The 13,199-nt window shown below is 40.5% G+C and overlaps 1 protein-coding gene across 9 annotated transcripts in view; it reads right to left on the bottom strand.

Annotated features, from left to right (window-relative positions):
• shisa6b (shisa family member 6b) overlaps positions 1–6,811 on the bottom strand; it is a 76,583-nt gene extending 69,772 nt beyond the window's left edge. For 4 of the 9 annotated variants that reach the window (XM_085283666.1, XM_085283671.1, XM_085283667.1 and 1 more), the window contains exons 1-3: positions 6,555–6,810; positions 5,272–6,177; positions 3,536–3,696 (exon numbers count right to left, since the gene is read on the bottom strand). In XM_085283666.1, the coding sequence (XP_085139792.1) occupies positions 3,536–3,696; positions 5,272–5,795 (685 nt within the window). In that variant the 5' untranslated portion in view covers positions 5,796–6,177; positions 6,555–6,810. Of the gene's footprint in view, positions 1–3,535; positions 3,697–5,271; positions 6,178–6,554 lie in introns of all 9 variants that reach the window. The other 5 variants (XM_085283669.1, XM_085283673.1, XM_085283674.1 and 2 more) reach the window with 2 other exon arrangements.
• Positions 6,812–13,199: the final 6,388 nt, after the last annotated feature.

Raw genomic sequence — 13,199 nt, 5'->3', positions numbered from 1 at the left:
GATAGCATCAGGCAGTTTATTTCCTACATTCTGGACTACATTTGTGCACCAGTTTATATACAGGGAGTGCAGAATTATTAGGCAAGTTGTATTTTTGAGGAATAATGTTATTATTGAACAACAACCATGTTCTCAATGAACCCAAAAAACTCATTAATATCAAAGCTGAATGTTTTTGGAAGTAGTTTTTAGTTTTAGCTATTTTAGGGGGATATCTGTGTGTGCAGGTGACTATTACTGTGCATAATTATTAGGCAACTTAACAAAAAACAAATATATACCCATTTCAATTATTTATTTTTACCAGTGAAACCAATATAACATCTCCACATTCACAAATATACATTTCTGACATTCAAAAACAAAACAAAAACAAATCAGCGACCAATATAGCCACCTTTCTTTGCAAGGACACTCAAAAGCCTGCCATCCATGGATTCTGTCAGTGTTTTGATCTGTTCACCATCAACATTACGTGCAGCAGCAACCACAGCCTCCCAGACACTGTTCAGAGAGGTGTACTGTTTTCCCTCCTTGTAAATCTCACATCAGATGATGGACCACAGGTTCTCAATGGGGTTCAGATCAGGTGAACAAGGAGGCCATGTCATTAGTTTTTCTTCTTTTATACCCTTTCTTGCCAGCCACGCTGTGGAGTACTTGGACGCGTGTGATGGAGCATTGTCCTGCATGAAAATCATGTTTTTCTTGAAGGATGCAGACTTCTTCCTGTACCACTGCTTGAAGAAGATGTCTTCCAGAAACTTGCAGTAGGACTGGGAGTTGAGCTTGACTCCATCCTCAACCCGAAAAGGCCCCACAAGCTCATCTTTGATGATACCAGCCCAAACCAGTACTCCACCTCCACCCTGCTGGCGTCTGAGTCGGACTGGAGCTCTCTGCCCTTTACCAATCCAGCCACGGGCCCATCCATCTGGCCCATCAAGACTCACTCTCATTTCATCAGTCCATAAAACCTTAGAAAAACCAGTCTTGAGATATTTCTTGGCCCAGTCTTGACGTTTCAGCTTGTGTGTCTTGTTCAGTGGTGGTCGTCTTTCAGCCTTTCTTACCTTGGCCATGTCTCTGAGTATTGCACACCTTGTGCTTTTGGGCACTCCAGTGATGTTGCAGCTCTGAAATATGGCCAAACTGGTGGCAAGTGGCATCTTGGCAGCTGCACGCTTGACTTTTCTCAGTTCATGGGCAGTTATTTTGCGCCTTGGTTTTTCCACACGCTTCTTGCGACCCTGTTGACTATTTTGAATGAAACGCTTGATTGTTCGATGATCACGCTTCAGAAGCTTTGCAATTTTGAGACTGCTGCATCCCTCTGCAAGATATCTCACTATTTTTGACTTTTCTGAGCCCGTCAAGTCCTTCTTTTGACCCATTTGGCCAAAGGAAAGGAAGTTGCCTAATAATTATGCACACCTGATATAGGGTGTTGATGTCATTAGACCACACCCCTTCTCATTACAGAGATGCACATCACCTAATATGCTTAATTGGTAGTAGGCTTTCGAGCCTATACAGCTTGGAGTAAGACAACATGCATGAAGAGGATGATGTGGACAAAATACTCATTTGCCTAATAATTCTGCACTCCCTGTATTTTCTGCACTAGTTTCCACTTTAATATATACTGCAATATAATGTACTGAGACTCTTTGGCACTGTAGTGCTTTCAATTAAATTTTCATGACGTTTTTTACATTCAACACTATAACTTCCACATCTACACTTACATGTTCTCCTACTGTACAATGAGCTGACAATATTGGCTGCCATCAGGCTGCTTTTGTGCCTTTTCTCAGGTGAAGTAACCTGCGTAATCGTCCATGTATGTATGAGAATTCATTTATTTGCCCTGGATTTGGGGGCTCAGATGTGTTTTAGTATGATACACATATTTATGGAACTGACTGAAAGTGAGAACAGCCAACATTATCTCAAGGTCAGTTAGCAAACTAGCAACCATATTTCCAAAGGTAAAAAACAGTGGCTCACAATATCCTTTCACTTCTGATTTCTCCAACCTGCTCATTTTCTCACAGCATCTGAGCTGTGAAGCTGCTGGCAGAGATCAAAACACTTTGTCTCAAAACTTTGTCCACTAATCTGAGGTTCGATCTCCAGCTCTCTCAGTCCACAAGTCAAAGTAGCCTCGGAAAAGGTACTACACAGCAAATTGTCCGATGCCTGCATTGGAGTATTTGAATGACAGATAGCCCTCAAAGTCCGAAAATGCTTTGAGTGCTCATTCAGAGTATCAAAGTGATATATATACCCTGTCCAACTATAGTTTGGATATAATAAGAATTTCTATACAGCAAGATGATTTCTAAACAGAGATAACTGCTTGTTTGTCATTTATCACAGTGTGAAAGCATCCAAGCAAACACTTTGACTCTGAGTAACTGTTAGCTGATTGTCTTTTATTGAGGCCTTGGATGACAACATGACAGTTCAGCCTTCCCACGTGTTGCTCGAATGTCATTCTTAGACTTTTTTTTAGCTAAGGGAAGTTTGCGTATGAGAATTATTTTATATTGTTCTGTTATTTTAAAAATGAAACTAAATTTTCTTGCTGAACTCATGAAAAGTTAAGCTGTCATATACTGACGTATGTAAAGACAGTTTCTTCTGGCTTTTAATTTTAGTTTAGTTTATATAACTTGCAGGAAATCCCCCAGCCGGACTTAAAAATTAAAAAACACAATTTGTAGTTACTTACCAGTGTCAACCACCTGAGCTTTAAATTAGGGGTATATGTATAGCAAGGGGAAGTTTCTTCTCTGACAGTAAATACATAGATAAATTAATAGATCATGCCACAGAAAACGTTACACAGCAGTAAAGTCTGCCGTGCTTTCAGAGCTACATCACCTTTAATTTTCTACTCCGTATCTCTGCATTTGCTCATCCTGCACAGAGGCTTAACATCTTTCTGTTTTTCTTTCCATCTCAGCAACTCCATTGTAATATCTCATTATTTTCCATCTGTGTCCCTCTCCCCAAGTGGCTTTGTATCTCTCCATCTGATAACACCTGCTTTGTCTGTGAACCTGCCAGTGCTGCCTGGATTCTGTGTCCGTTTTTCAGGCCATATTAATGACTCACACTCCTGTCTGTTCTTGCAATTGCAAGGTTAAATGACTCCGTGTGTGTGCTGACTGAGTGAGAGGTCATCACTTCCAGCCTATCAGAATCTGCTGGGCAGGTCTACCTTTGCTAGTCTGTGATTATCTGTCCTTTAGTCTCGCTGTTGCTCTCTCTTCTCTTTTGCTCAAATCAGATGATTACAGGATGTTACCATGGAAGATTAAAATGCTGAAAGGGTCAGTACAGTGGCTGCGATTTGAATGGTATTGCAGAATTTTACACACAAATAATGATGATATGCTGCAAATGCATTGCACAAAAATGCTCTCAAAGACACAGGCACAGGGTTCAGCTGCTGAAATGTCCCTTCAGCCATAAACATAAGCTTTAGAGCTTCGAGTATAGAGAGGAGAGCAAGAAGAGCTCTTACCATGGTTGGATTTGGAGGTGTGAACAGGGGTGTAGTGGTTCTTGGATGAGGTTCTGACTGGTGTGTTGTCTTTGGGTGAGCCATTCATGGCTGCAAAATTCTCACAGTCGTATTGTGATATAGGGATGGGCCCCTGCTGCCTCAGGATGTCTGCAAGGGCCCTAAAAACAGACAAGCACACAGCAAACAAGTGTGAACATTACACCAAAAAGGAGGCTTTTCCTCTTTGTACAGGTTGTCTCTGTGCATGCATCTGAACACAGTTAAAAACCAGACGTGGATTGTTGAAACAGTGTTGCGCTATTATGGGTAATTCAGGGCTGCTCCGTTTCTTGTTCTTCTGTCTCTCTCTCTCTTTTCTTTTTTTTTTTTTTTAACACGTCTGGGAACATGACGAATGTTCATTTGCAAGAGAAACAGTGTTGGATGTGTGAGTATCTCAGCTAATTGGGTTGAATTTGAATGTTTTTCAGACCGCACCAGGTGCATGTGGAAGGATGAAGCCCTCGAGGGGGGTGAAAGAGGGAGAGAAGCAATCATGATGAAAGAAAGTAAAGAAAATGTTTGTTTGCTTTTTTTCTGACATCATACTTAGAAAAAATGGGGGGAAATCTAATTACTTTGAAGGCGCCGCAGCATCTCAAAGCTTTTGTACGACAAATATATTGGTGGTTTAACCTTTGCCTTTAAATTAATATCTTAGCTTCACTTTACCTCCCCCCTCTCCCCACCTCAGCGATTCATCCCTTTCCCACCCTGCCCTCCTTTGTGACCCTTATGGAATGTGGTGGTGCCAGTGGTGCATGCGTGTCACACAGCCTTGATACAGCCAAAACATTAATGCAAACATCATCTATTATTCACAGACTTAAGATTGCTCAAGACTGTGAATAATGCATTCAGTAATAATAAAAAAACAATTCAGTGTTGAAGATCTTATGTGTCAGCATTTGTTCGCGTTGGTCTGCCCGTGTTTGATGGGGCCAGTATGAGGAGATGGGATGCAGTTGCGCCATCTCTGCTAAGCATCCTCATCCACCTCCTCACCTGAACACATCAGACAGCCATGTGCTGATGTGTAGAGGCTGAAGAGAGGGCTGTCAAGTATGATTCTTGACAGCTGGCTGGTTGCCTCCTGAGCCCAGTATGCAGACTAGTGTTAGACTCCAGCACTAGTTACAATTACTTTTTCTTTTTTTAATTCTGCAATATGAACTAAAAAACATAAAATATAAACGTTGGCCATTAGTCCTTCTCACTCCCACTCATAGCAGATGCACGCACTTGTTTCAGGAGCACCAGCCTACCACAATCAGTATCAGTATGATAACACTCTTTCAACTTCTCTCTATAATTATTTTAGGCTTTGGTTTTTCTGGGATTTAACATCTGCTGCAGATCGAACACAATTTGATCTGAGAAGTGCTGCCTTTTAGATAACAGTCTGTTCATTCATTCCAGCGCTTTACCAGCCTCATTTTCACTTCGTTAGCGCTGATGGAGAGGAAGAAAACAAGTTGCTTGCTTGAAAAATATCGCATTTGACAGCACTTTGGGCCTGTTTCTTTGACCTTTAGCCCCTGCCTGTAAATGGACTCTACATCTCTGTGCATATTATGGTCTGTCCAGTTATACATATGCATGAAGTGCAAAAGGCAGACTTTTAATATGCAGCTTTGTTTCTTGATTAAAGGGAGCATGTTAAGCAGAATTATTACAGTCTTCCTCCCACTCACCTGTGTATATTCATTTCTTGAGGCGGCTCTGTGGCTTTGTCATATGCAACTTTGGCCGACACTCCCAACACTATGATGAAGGCTATGATCCCACAGGTGATGTAGACCGCCGTGTTGGTCTGATCCATGGAGAGATAGGGATCATTGGTCGGGATGGGGGACGGAGTGGCCGTCTCCAACCAGCCCGGCGTTACGTAGTTCGTGCACGCAGTCTGATCAAGTCGGTCTTTCTTATACTCGCAGCAAAAGCGCAGGAAGCACGTCCCGCAGCAGTACCGGTGATCTGTGTTGTTGCACTCGAACGCACTGTCAAACTGCCCGCTTACATCGAAGTAGCCCTTGCAGGACTCGTGTTTCCTGACGGGCGACGGTTTTGGAGTCTTCTGCGGGACGACCGTGGGGATAGCGGTGGCTTTCGGAGCCTTCCTGGTCGCCGGCTTGGGTTTTTTACCGCCCGTTGCGGCGCTCAAGACGCACAGGGGGTCCAGGTAGATCAGCAGCAATAAAAGGTACCTTATCCCCATGATAATGTGAAGAAGTCTTCCAGTGTTATGTGCTTGCACAGACACTTCAACTCTGGTTAAACGCTCAAAGGTTCAGTCTCGTGCAAGTCTTCCCCTATTCGGTCAGTGTCCTGTGCAGCCGTCATGCTGAATGCAACTCTGTGCGGACTGTTGTCAAGGGCATTCTCTGCAGTTATTATGCAATGGACACACTAAAGCCCATTGCGAGCCTTCGCCGAGTGTAGACAGGAGAGCACAACCATATCTTGACCGGGCTCAGGAACTGACAGCCGCCCGGGCTCTGCGCGTTCTCCCCGCCTCTGCTGAGCTGTTGCGGCGCGTCGCTATCCGAGGTGCTGATATCTGGAGCCCACAGTCAGCTCCGTTAAGAGTCAAAGTTAGGCTGGGGGAACAAATAAAACAAATGAGCTCATTAGGTATTATCCTCACGTCAGAAGCGCGTCATTAATTCATTTTTCTACCCGTATAAATATCCCGACACATTTGAGCCATGAATTTGAGTTCGTTCGTGCAGTTTGCGCAACACCTCGAACTTGATAACATTCCACCCACACATCACAGGATCGTCCAAATGAATCTGGTGTGTTATCTTTATGTTAAGCATCACACCCGAGCATTGCAGTACTAAACTAAACGTGGCGCCAAGAGCATTCCAGTCATTAATTTCAAAGAGGATTCAAAGTAAGTTGACGACTTTTATTTTTCTCGATATATTCACGGTATTTTAATTCGGAGTGGGAGTATGAAAAGCCAGCCTACCTCTGTTAGGATACCCACTGGGGAGTTGCTCTGTGTCTGGGTCTCTGAAAGTCTCTCTCCCTATCTCTCTACTTCTCCTCTCCTCTCCTCCTTCTTGGTTTTCTCCCTCCCTCTTGTCTTACATCACTTCGGTGCTGGCGTCAGAACTCAGCCATGTATCGGTAAATTGCACCCCCGTCTTCTTCTTTTTTCTCCTTCTCCTCCTCCAAGCAAGCCTGGTTATTGGCATTAACACTTCTAAATTAAATGGCTGCACAGACCTCTTGTTCGCTGGCGGTATCCGGCAGCATCCTTCACTCTCCGCATGGGTTGCATGCTTATTCGTGCTTGCAGTCTTCTGCGCAATTTCCTGACCTTTCTGTGCGACTGGCTGTTATCATTTTGTGGCTTAATGTCTGTAAACACGCATTGTTTTCAGGAGGAATCAACACTAAGCTGTGCTCCCGATCACAGTTAACACACTCATTATTCCAGATTAAGTCATTCACGTTGGCACTGTAGCCAAGCCATGGTACCTGGGGGATTGTGGAAAACTGATAGGGCTAAATTACCAGTCAAGTGTGTGTTCAGCACTGTTGCACTGAAATGCACACTTCCACAAACAGATCTCCCTTTTTCTTTTTTAAACGGCGGTCAGGAATGCAAACCGCCCATGCTTTTATTTCCAAATAAACCCCTTCACTAATTAACACACATTCAGCTATAGAAAAAGGCAGGTACAGAGCCGGGTTATAATGAAGAGCTGCATACATCGCTCCTAGCGCTTGAAAGCAGAGTTATACTACACATCATATTCGCACCCAACACTTTCTCGCCTTCTGATGACAAACTGCCAGGGGTGTCTTGACAGCAACAGCTTCAGAAAGGTGTGGAAGCTGCGGGGTGAGAGTGGGACCTTAAATCGCAGTTATCCTCCATAGCTGGAAGCGCACAGCAACGTGAGGAGAATTCAGCGTGTTGTTAATGACGAGTATTTCTGGTAGGCAGCGGGCTGTAATGATGTGAGACAAAGGAGCACTAGTAAAGATCAGACAAGAGAGAATGTTGTGAGAACTTGAAGAGAGAGAAAGAAGAAGAATCGACTAGAAGTGTTTTATTATTTGCAAACCTCATTTGATTACACGTTTATTAAAGTTATAGCTAAGTGCGATTATGTTTGTGGCTTTTATTGCATTTTCAGAAATCCACTCTCCCACACAACATAATTCACAGTGGAAAGACTGAGCAAAGACTTTGGTGGAAAGACTTTGTATGAAGCTACTAACCTTATAGACCTAAATAAGTACACTTTTCTCCCCCCCCCCCCCTTACTTTAACTCCCCGAGTTCTGAAATCCCAATCAGTGAAGACCTACTCTAAGTGTTTCAGAGACAAGCAAAAAGAGAATGTTTTAGTATTTTGTCTTCCAGTTGCCAGTGCATGGAATAACAATTTAAGAAAAAGAGTTGTGTTGAGTTGATGAAATCGAAGCGTTTTGGTGAACTACTTTGGAGATTAAAGAAGCCCACTTAAGAATCTTATTTCAGAGTAATTATTTTTGTTTGTACATCTAATACACTCTGTAGGTGGAATTCAGCAAATATGATGGGGAAGTCTCAGAGTTATTAGAAGAGTGAGACATAGATAGCACTCAAAGAATTCAGAGTAGAAATCTATGGGAAATTTCTAGCAAAGGTAGTAATGACCGTATAAATTCCATGGGGCAAAAGGCCATTTAAAACCTAATTTTAGAGCAGTTCACAAACCTTTTAAGCTGCTTTTATCGGATTTGATAGAACTTGATTCTATACATGCAGCTTCCTGGTAAGTACTGAAATTAAAGATAATTTAAGTAATGGTGGAAAATAAGTGCCTGGAAGTGTTTCAAGAAGTAGAAAATGGGAAGTAGAAAATTATGCATAATTATACTGTATCATGTTGAGTCGTTTGGGGTTCTATTTCTCTCAAGCTCTGTTATTTATGGCTGTGTAAAGTAATGAAACTACAGTTAAACACTGCTTTTGTGTGATTAAGAAGAAATTGACTGAAAATTAAGTGATATTGGCTGAATAACTATAGTATTTAAAATGCTTAAATTCTAAAACCACAGGAATTTTCAAGAATACCATACTTTTAAAGCAGTTTGTATTAGGATTTTCATGTTGAGGATAAATGCAGAGTGGTAATAGATACTCAACAGAGACCGCTGACGTATGTAGGCTTGGAAACTATTTAGGGTCAGCTGTGTAAATGCCCAGTACTAAAATAAATGCATGAGTTAGCTAACTCATGTTTTCTACTGAATATAAATATTTATTTTAATATTTTCTAGTTTATTCAAGTTTTACAATATCCTATTTTAATTTCTTCAGAACTTTAAATATGGATTTTTTTTATTCAAAAAATGTGTTCTAAATATAAAAGACACAATAGTAGTTAAATACATTTGCAAATAGCTGTTTCCCATATGTGTATAAGGTCAAAGAAAAAAAACACTTAAACAGCATGGTGATAATTTGTCCAATGTTATGTCACAACTGGTTTTACTGCTCTAAAGTGACCAAAAAACCCTGTCTTAAATAAAGGCAAACCACTTTTATGCTCCCATGAAAGATTCAAGAACCTGAAATTCCACTCATGCAGCCATTATTTACAGTCCAACAAGCCTGAACTTCCAAATCATTACAAAACTGGGCATGATTTTTGAATGTGCTGGAAATGAAAAGTTACTCAAAAGGCCTTTGCAGTGAAGTCACGTTGCTGCATTTTATATCTAAATTTTATAGGCCAGGGACAATTGACTACGGTGGAACTCACCATGCTTAAATCAGGGTCAAAATTAAATCAATTATGTATTTATATGTGAAACACTTTGCTTATGAACCATAAAGAATTATCTAAACAAATTACTTAGTATGTCATAAAAGAAAAAAAAGTGGGCTTTATGTATAATTGGGAAATTTTCTGGAGTAAACCTGGACTTGCATCCATGTTGTTGCAGCAATCTACCTCTTCAGCTTCAGCTTTAATTCATTTGAAAGCCTGATGCTTAGTCTTGTCCAGGTGGAAAACTCAAAAACCAGGTTTATTTGTTATCTATCATCCACCCTGGCCTTACTCAGAGTTTCTGTCTGATTTCTCAAACTTTTTATCTGATTTAGTGCTCAGCGCAGATCAAATAATTGTTGTGAGTGATTTTAACATCCATGTAGATGCTAAAAATAACAAGATCAACACATCATTAAGTCTATTATTAAACTCACCCGGCCTCTCTCAAAATGTAAAACAAAAATGTTGTTCTGATGTACAGGATAGATGCCTGAAAGTGCATAAGAATGAACTAAACATAATATCTCCCTGTTGATTTAGATCATGCAAGTGTGGAGCCAGTCAGTGATAACAATGACTTCATCCTCCAGGAACTGTCTGGTTCTATGGAAAATGCCAGTTGGGCTCCACGGTGCCAGGCGGTGAGCACTGGGCCCATCGGGTCCTCAAATGTCAGTAGCAAAATGGACCTGTAAAAGCATTCTTGTTTTGGTGTTTGTCTCATTGTTGCCCCTGTGGCATCCCTGTTTTTTATTTAACTGACACCAAAGCAGCTGAAACCAATTAACAACCCCTCTGCTACTTAACTGACCAGATCAGTATCACAGAAGTTTCACTTACTTGATGCCATACTCTGATTAAAAAGTGTCCCCCAATTATTTTTTCGAGCAATGCATATCTGACAAATTTAACGCTTACAACTTTTACCACATCATAAGCTTTAATCATGTAAAATTAGCTGAAAGTGAAATGAATAAAAGTATTATTATTCAATGTATTTTAACTTCTTTCTTTCACATTGTGTATTAATTGTTCGAGAAATTTTCTGTGGATAAATCAATAATTTATACATTTATTGTAAAACATTTTAGGCCTTGAACAGTGTTTCTATGTTTACATGTAAATTTCAAAAAGACATGGGTCTACACACAACACAAATAGCTTTTTCCCACTAGTACTCAGCTTAACTTGACGCTACTCAACTGGACTCTACTCGGTTTCTGTTGTTTTCCATTACAATTGAGTACGTCCTAATGTGTCGTCATAGCAACATGCCCGAAAGTCTCATGACGTCATGTGTATGCAGCACAAACGCAACACAACACAGGACGCCGCTGAGGCCATAATATACATGCTGCTTGGTGTATCACGGGGTTGTTTGTTGCGTTGCCATTTCTCTCATTGTCAGGTTTCAAAAATGGCTAAATTAATTTTCATGAATGAGTCGCTCTCATGACTCACCAACTGACTCCACTGACTTGCCAATCAGTGGATCACCTGTGATTGCTTAGGCCCCCTGAAGTACCTGGTACCAGGTATTACCACCTAATGGAAAACCTTAAAAATTGAGTCGGGATGAGCTGAGCCGAGCCGAGTAGGTACTAGTGGGCTCTCACAGTCCTGTGAGAAACAGTATGAATAAGGAAAAATATTCATTGCATTTTTGGCAACTTTTTGTTAACAACAATGTTAATTTTAGACAAAAAAAGAGTTTCTTCCATAACATTCTGAAATTATGGCAAGTATTGATCATGTTGATAAAGGTCTCAGAAACTCATGTATCAAATATGATACAAAGGACATTATAGGATTAATCCCAGATACAGATACTGCAGCTGAAAAGAGAAAAAACCTGGCGCACCAGTTGTGGATGAATCAAAAGTAAAAAGTAGTCAACAACAAATATATCATTTACCTTCATAAAAGTAATGTTTAAAAGAAAAAAGGAAGAAAAGAGAACGGGAGACAGTAGCTGTTTCAGGGAGTCGCTGAACCTTTATTAACATAACATATATTTTCCAACCATTTTTTTAAAACCCTTTTAATCCTCATCACTTTAAATAAATCCAGTTCTAATCCTAATTATCAGACTATGTAATTTAAAAAATGCTTTTCTCTGTAGTGTCCAAATTTAGGATTAGGATCACTGATGATTACTGAGAGTTTTACTTGAGTCTTTCTTAGGGTTACGTCACAGTAAGAATGTTTTCTTTAAAAATAGGGGTAGGGTTTCAGGGCTAGGGTTATTCATCAATACCCGAGACCTCAGAGGGTTAAGAGAGTCTACAATTCTTGATTCTGAACTACGATATCACAAGGAAACTGACTATAAAGTTGCATTAATCCATATCTTTCAGCACTCCCCACCAGAAATGCACAGGAACTGCAAGATCAGATAACATCGCTGCAGATGGAAGTCATCTGACCACCACCTTGCTGTTCTATGACATTTTTTATGAAGCACACAAACCCGCTTACGACTTCTGCATAAGCTGAGAGCAGAAGACTTTTCCTGACTGTGTCACTTCCAGTGCTGTCATCTTTCCGTTTCCTCCCCTCCCTGCTTGTCCTCCAGAGGAAATACTGTAGGAAGGTGGAATGCCAGTTCTCATTAGAAAAGGGATTTCAAAAACTCCCTGACAGAAACAGCATGGGGGGAAAAATGCTTTGCATAAGCATATTTTTTCCACTATCACCAGTGGTGTGACTGGCAGCAGGTTAGGGTACCAAAAGATCCTAATTTAAAGTCTAAGCCTCTCCTATAAAACTTACAGTACTGTATCTCCTGAATAAATTAGCACATCAGGCTGACGTTGATAGACTGAGTCAGGAGGTAGATTTGCCCCTCAGGAGAGAAATAGAAAGACTTTTTGAATAGAAGTTTTCTTTTTTTTAATTTAGGACATATCAAATATTTCACTCAGTATAGGTTTAGCACACTGAGTGACATGCAGTGAAGAGAGAGAGACTGTGATGATATTTGTGTCTGAATCTCAAACCAACAATGCTGCTGATTGGGAGGCTGAGAAGCAGTTGCTTGGTAACCACGTTTTACGATGCCATCCATACTTGTGATGAAAAATTTAAAACTACTCAATACTGAACTATTCTCTGGGACTTTGACATAAGATATAGATGGTGCTTTGAAACATATGGATTAGGACACCAAGCTGAGCATCAAAGAAAAATACACAGTGGTGCAAAACATACAAATACACAGTAGGAGTTCAGAGTGTACTCTGTTTCCATGAGTCGCAATTCATATTGCTGTATCCCCAAACGCACAAATGCATATGCGGAGGGTAGTGTTTTAACCTAAACCTTGTACTTTCTGTGTGCTGTGGTTTGTGACCAAGTAGGATGATGTTCCATTAATGTTTCAGATCCATTTCTGTTCCTGCAATAAACATGATTGAAGATGCATCTTGCATAAGGCTGCATTTGGCATCATTACTACATCCCATTACTGGTGGTGTCATAACTGTATTAATGTTTGATTTGGTTTTGGTGGCATATGTTTTTTACAGGTTTGTTGTCATGGTCGTTGTAATTATTCTTTTGGATTTCCTGCATGTTGAAGGTTTTCCTTTTTTCATTTGCCTCCTGTCTTTCCCCAGTTTGCATCTCATATTTTTCTCTGTGTTTATTCTTGGTCTCTTTCCCAGTTTACCACAGTCTTTATTTTGAAGGTTTATGCCTCATCTGCGTTTTATTGCTTTTTATTCACTAACACTTGTTAGTGAATAATTGAGTTTACCTATTCCTTACTAACCTTCTCTACCTTGTGTATATCTAACTTTTGTCTACTCCAGGAGCCCTTGTCAGGTCCTTGTCATC

The sequence above is a fragment of the Mchenga conophoros genome, linkage group LG8 (assembly GCF_057382185.1).
Source record: "Mchenga conophoros isolate Kocher_MC1m ecotype Shallow Benthic linkage group LG8, M_conophoros_male_GT1.1, whole genome shotgun sequence".
NCBI classification, from domain to species: domain Eukaryota; kingdom Metazoa; phylum Chordata; class Actinopteri; order Cichliformes; family Cichlidae; genus Mchenga; species Mchenga conophoros.
This window is presented reverse-complemented; position numbering and strand designations above follow the sequence as displayed.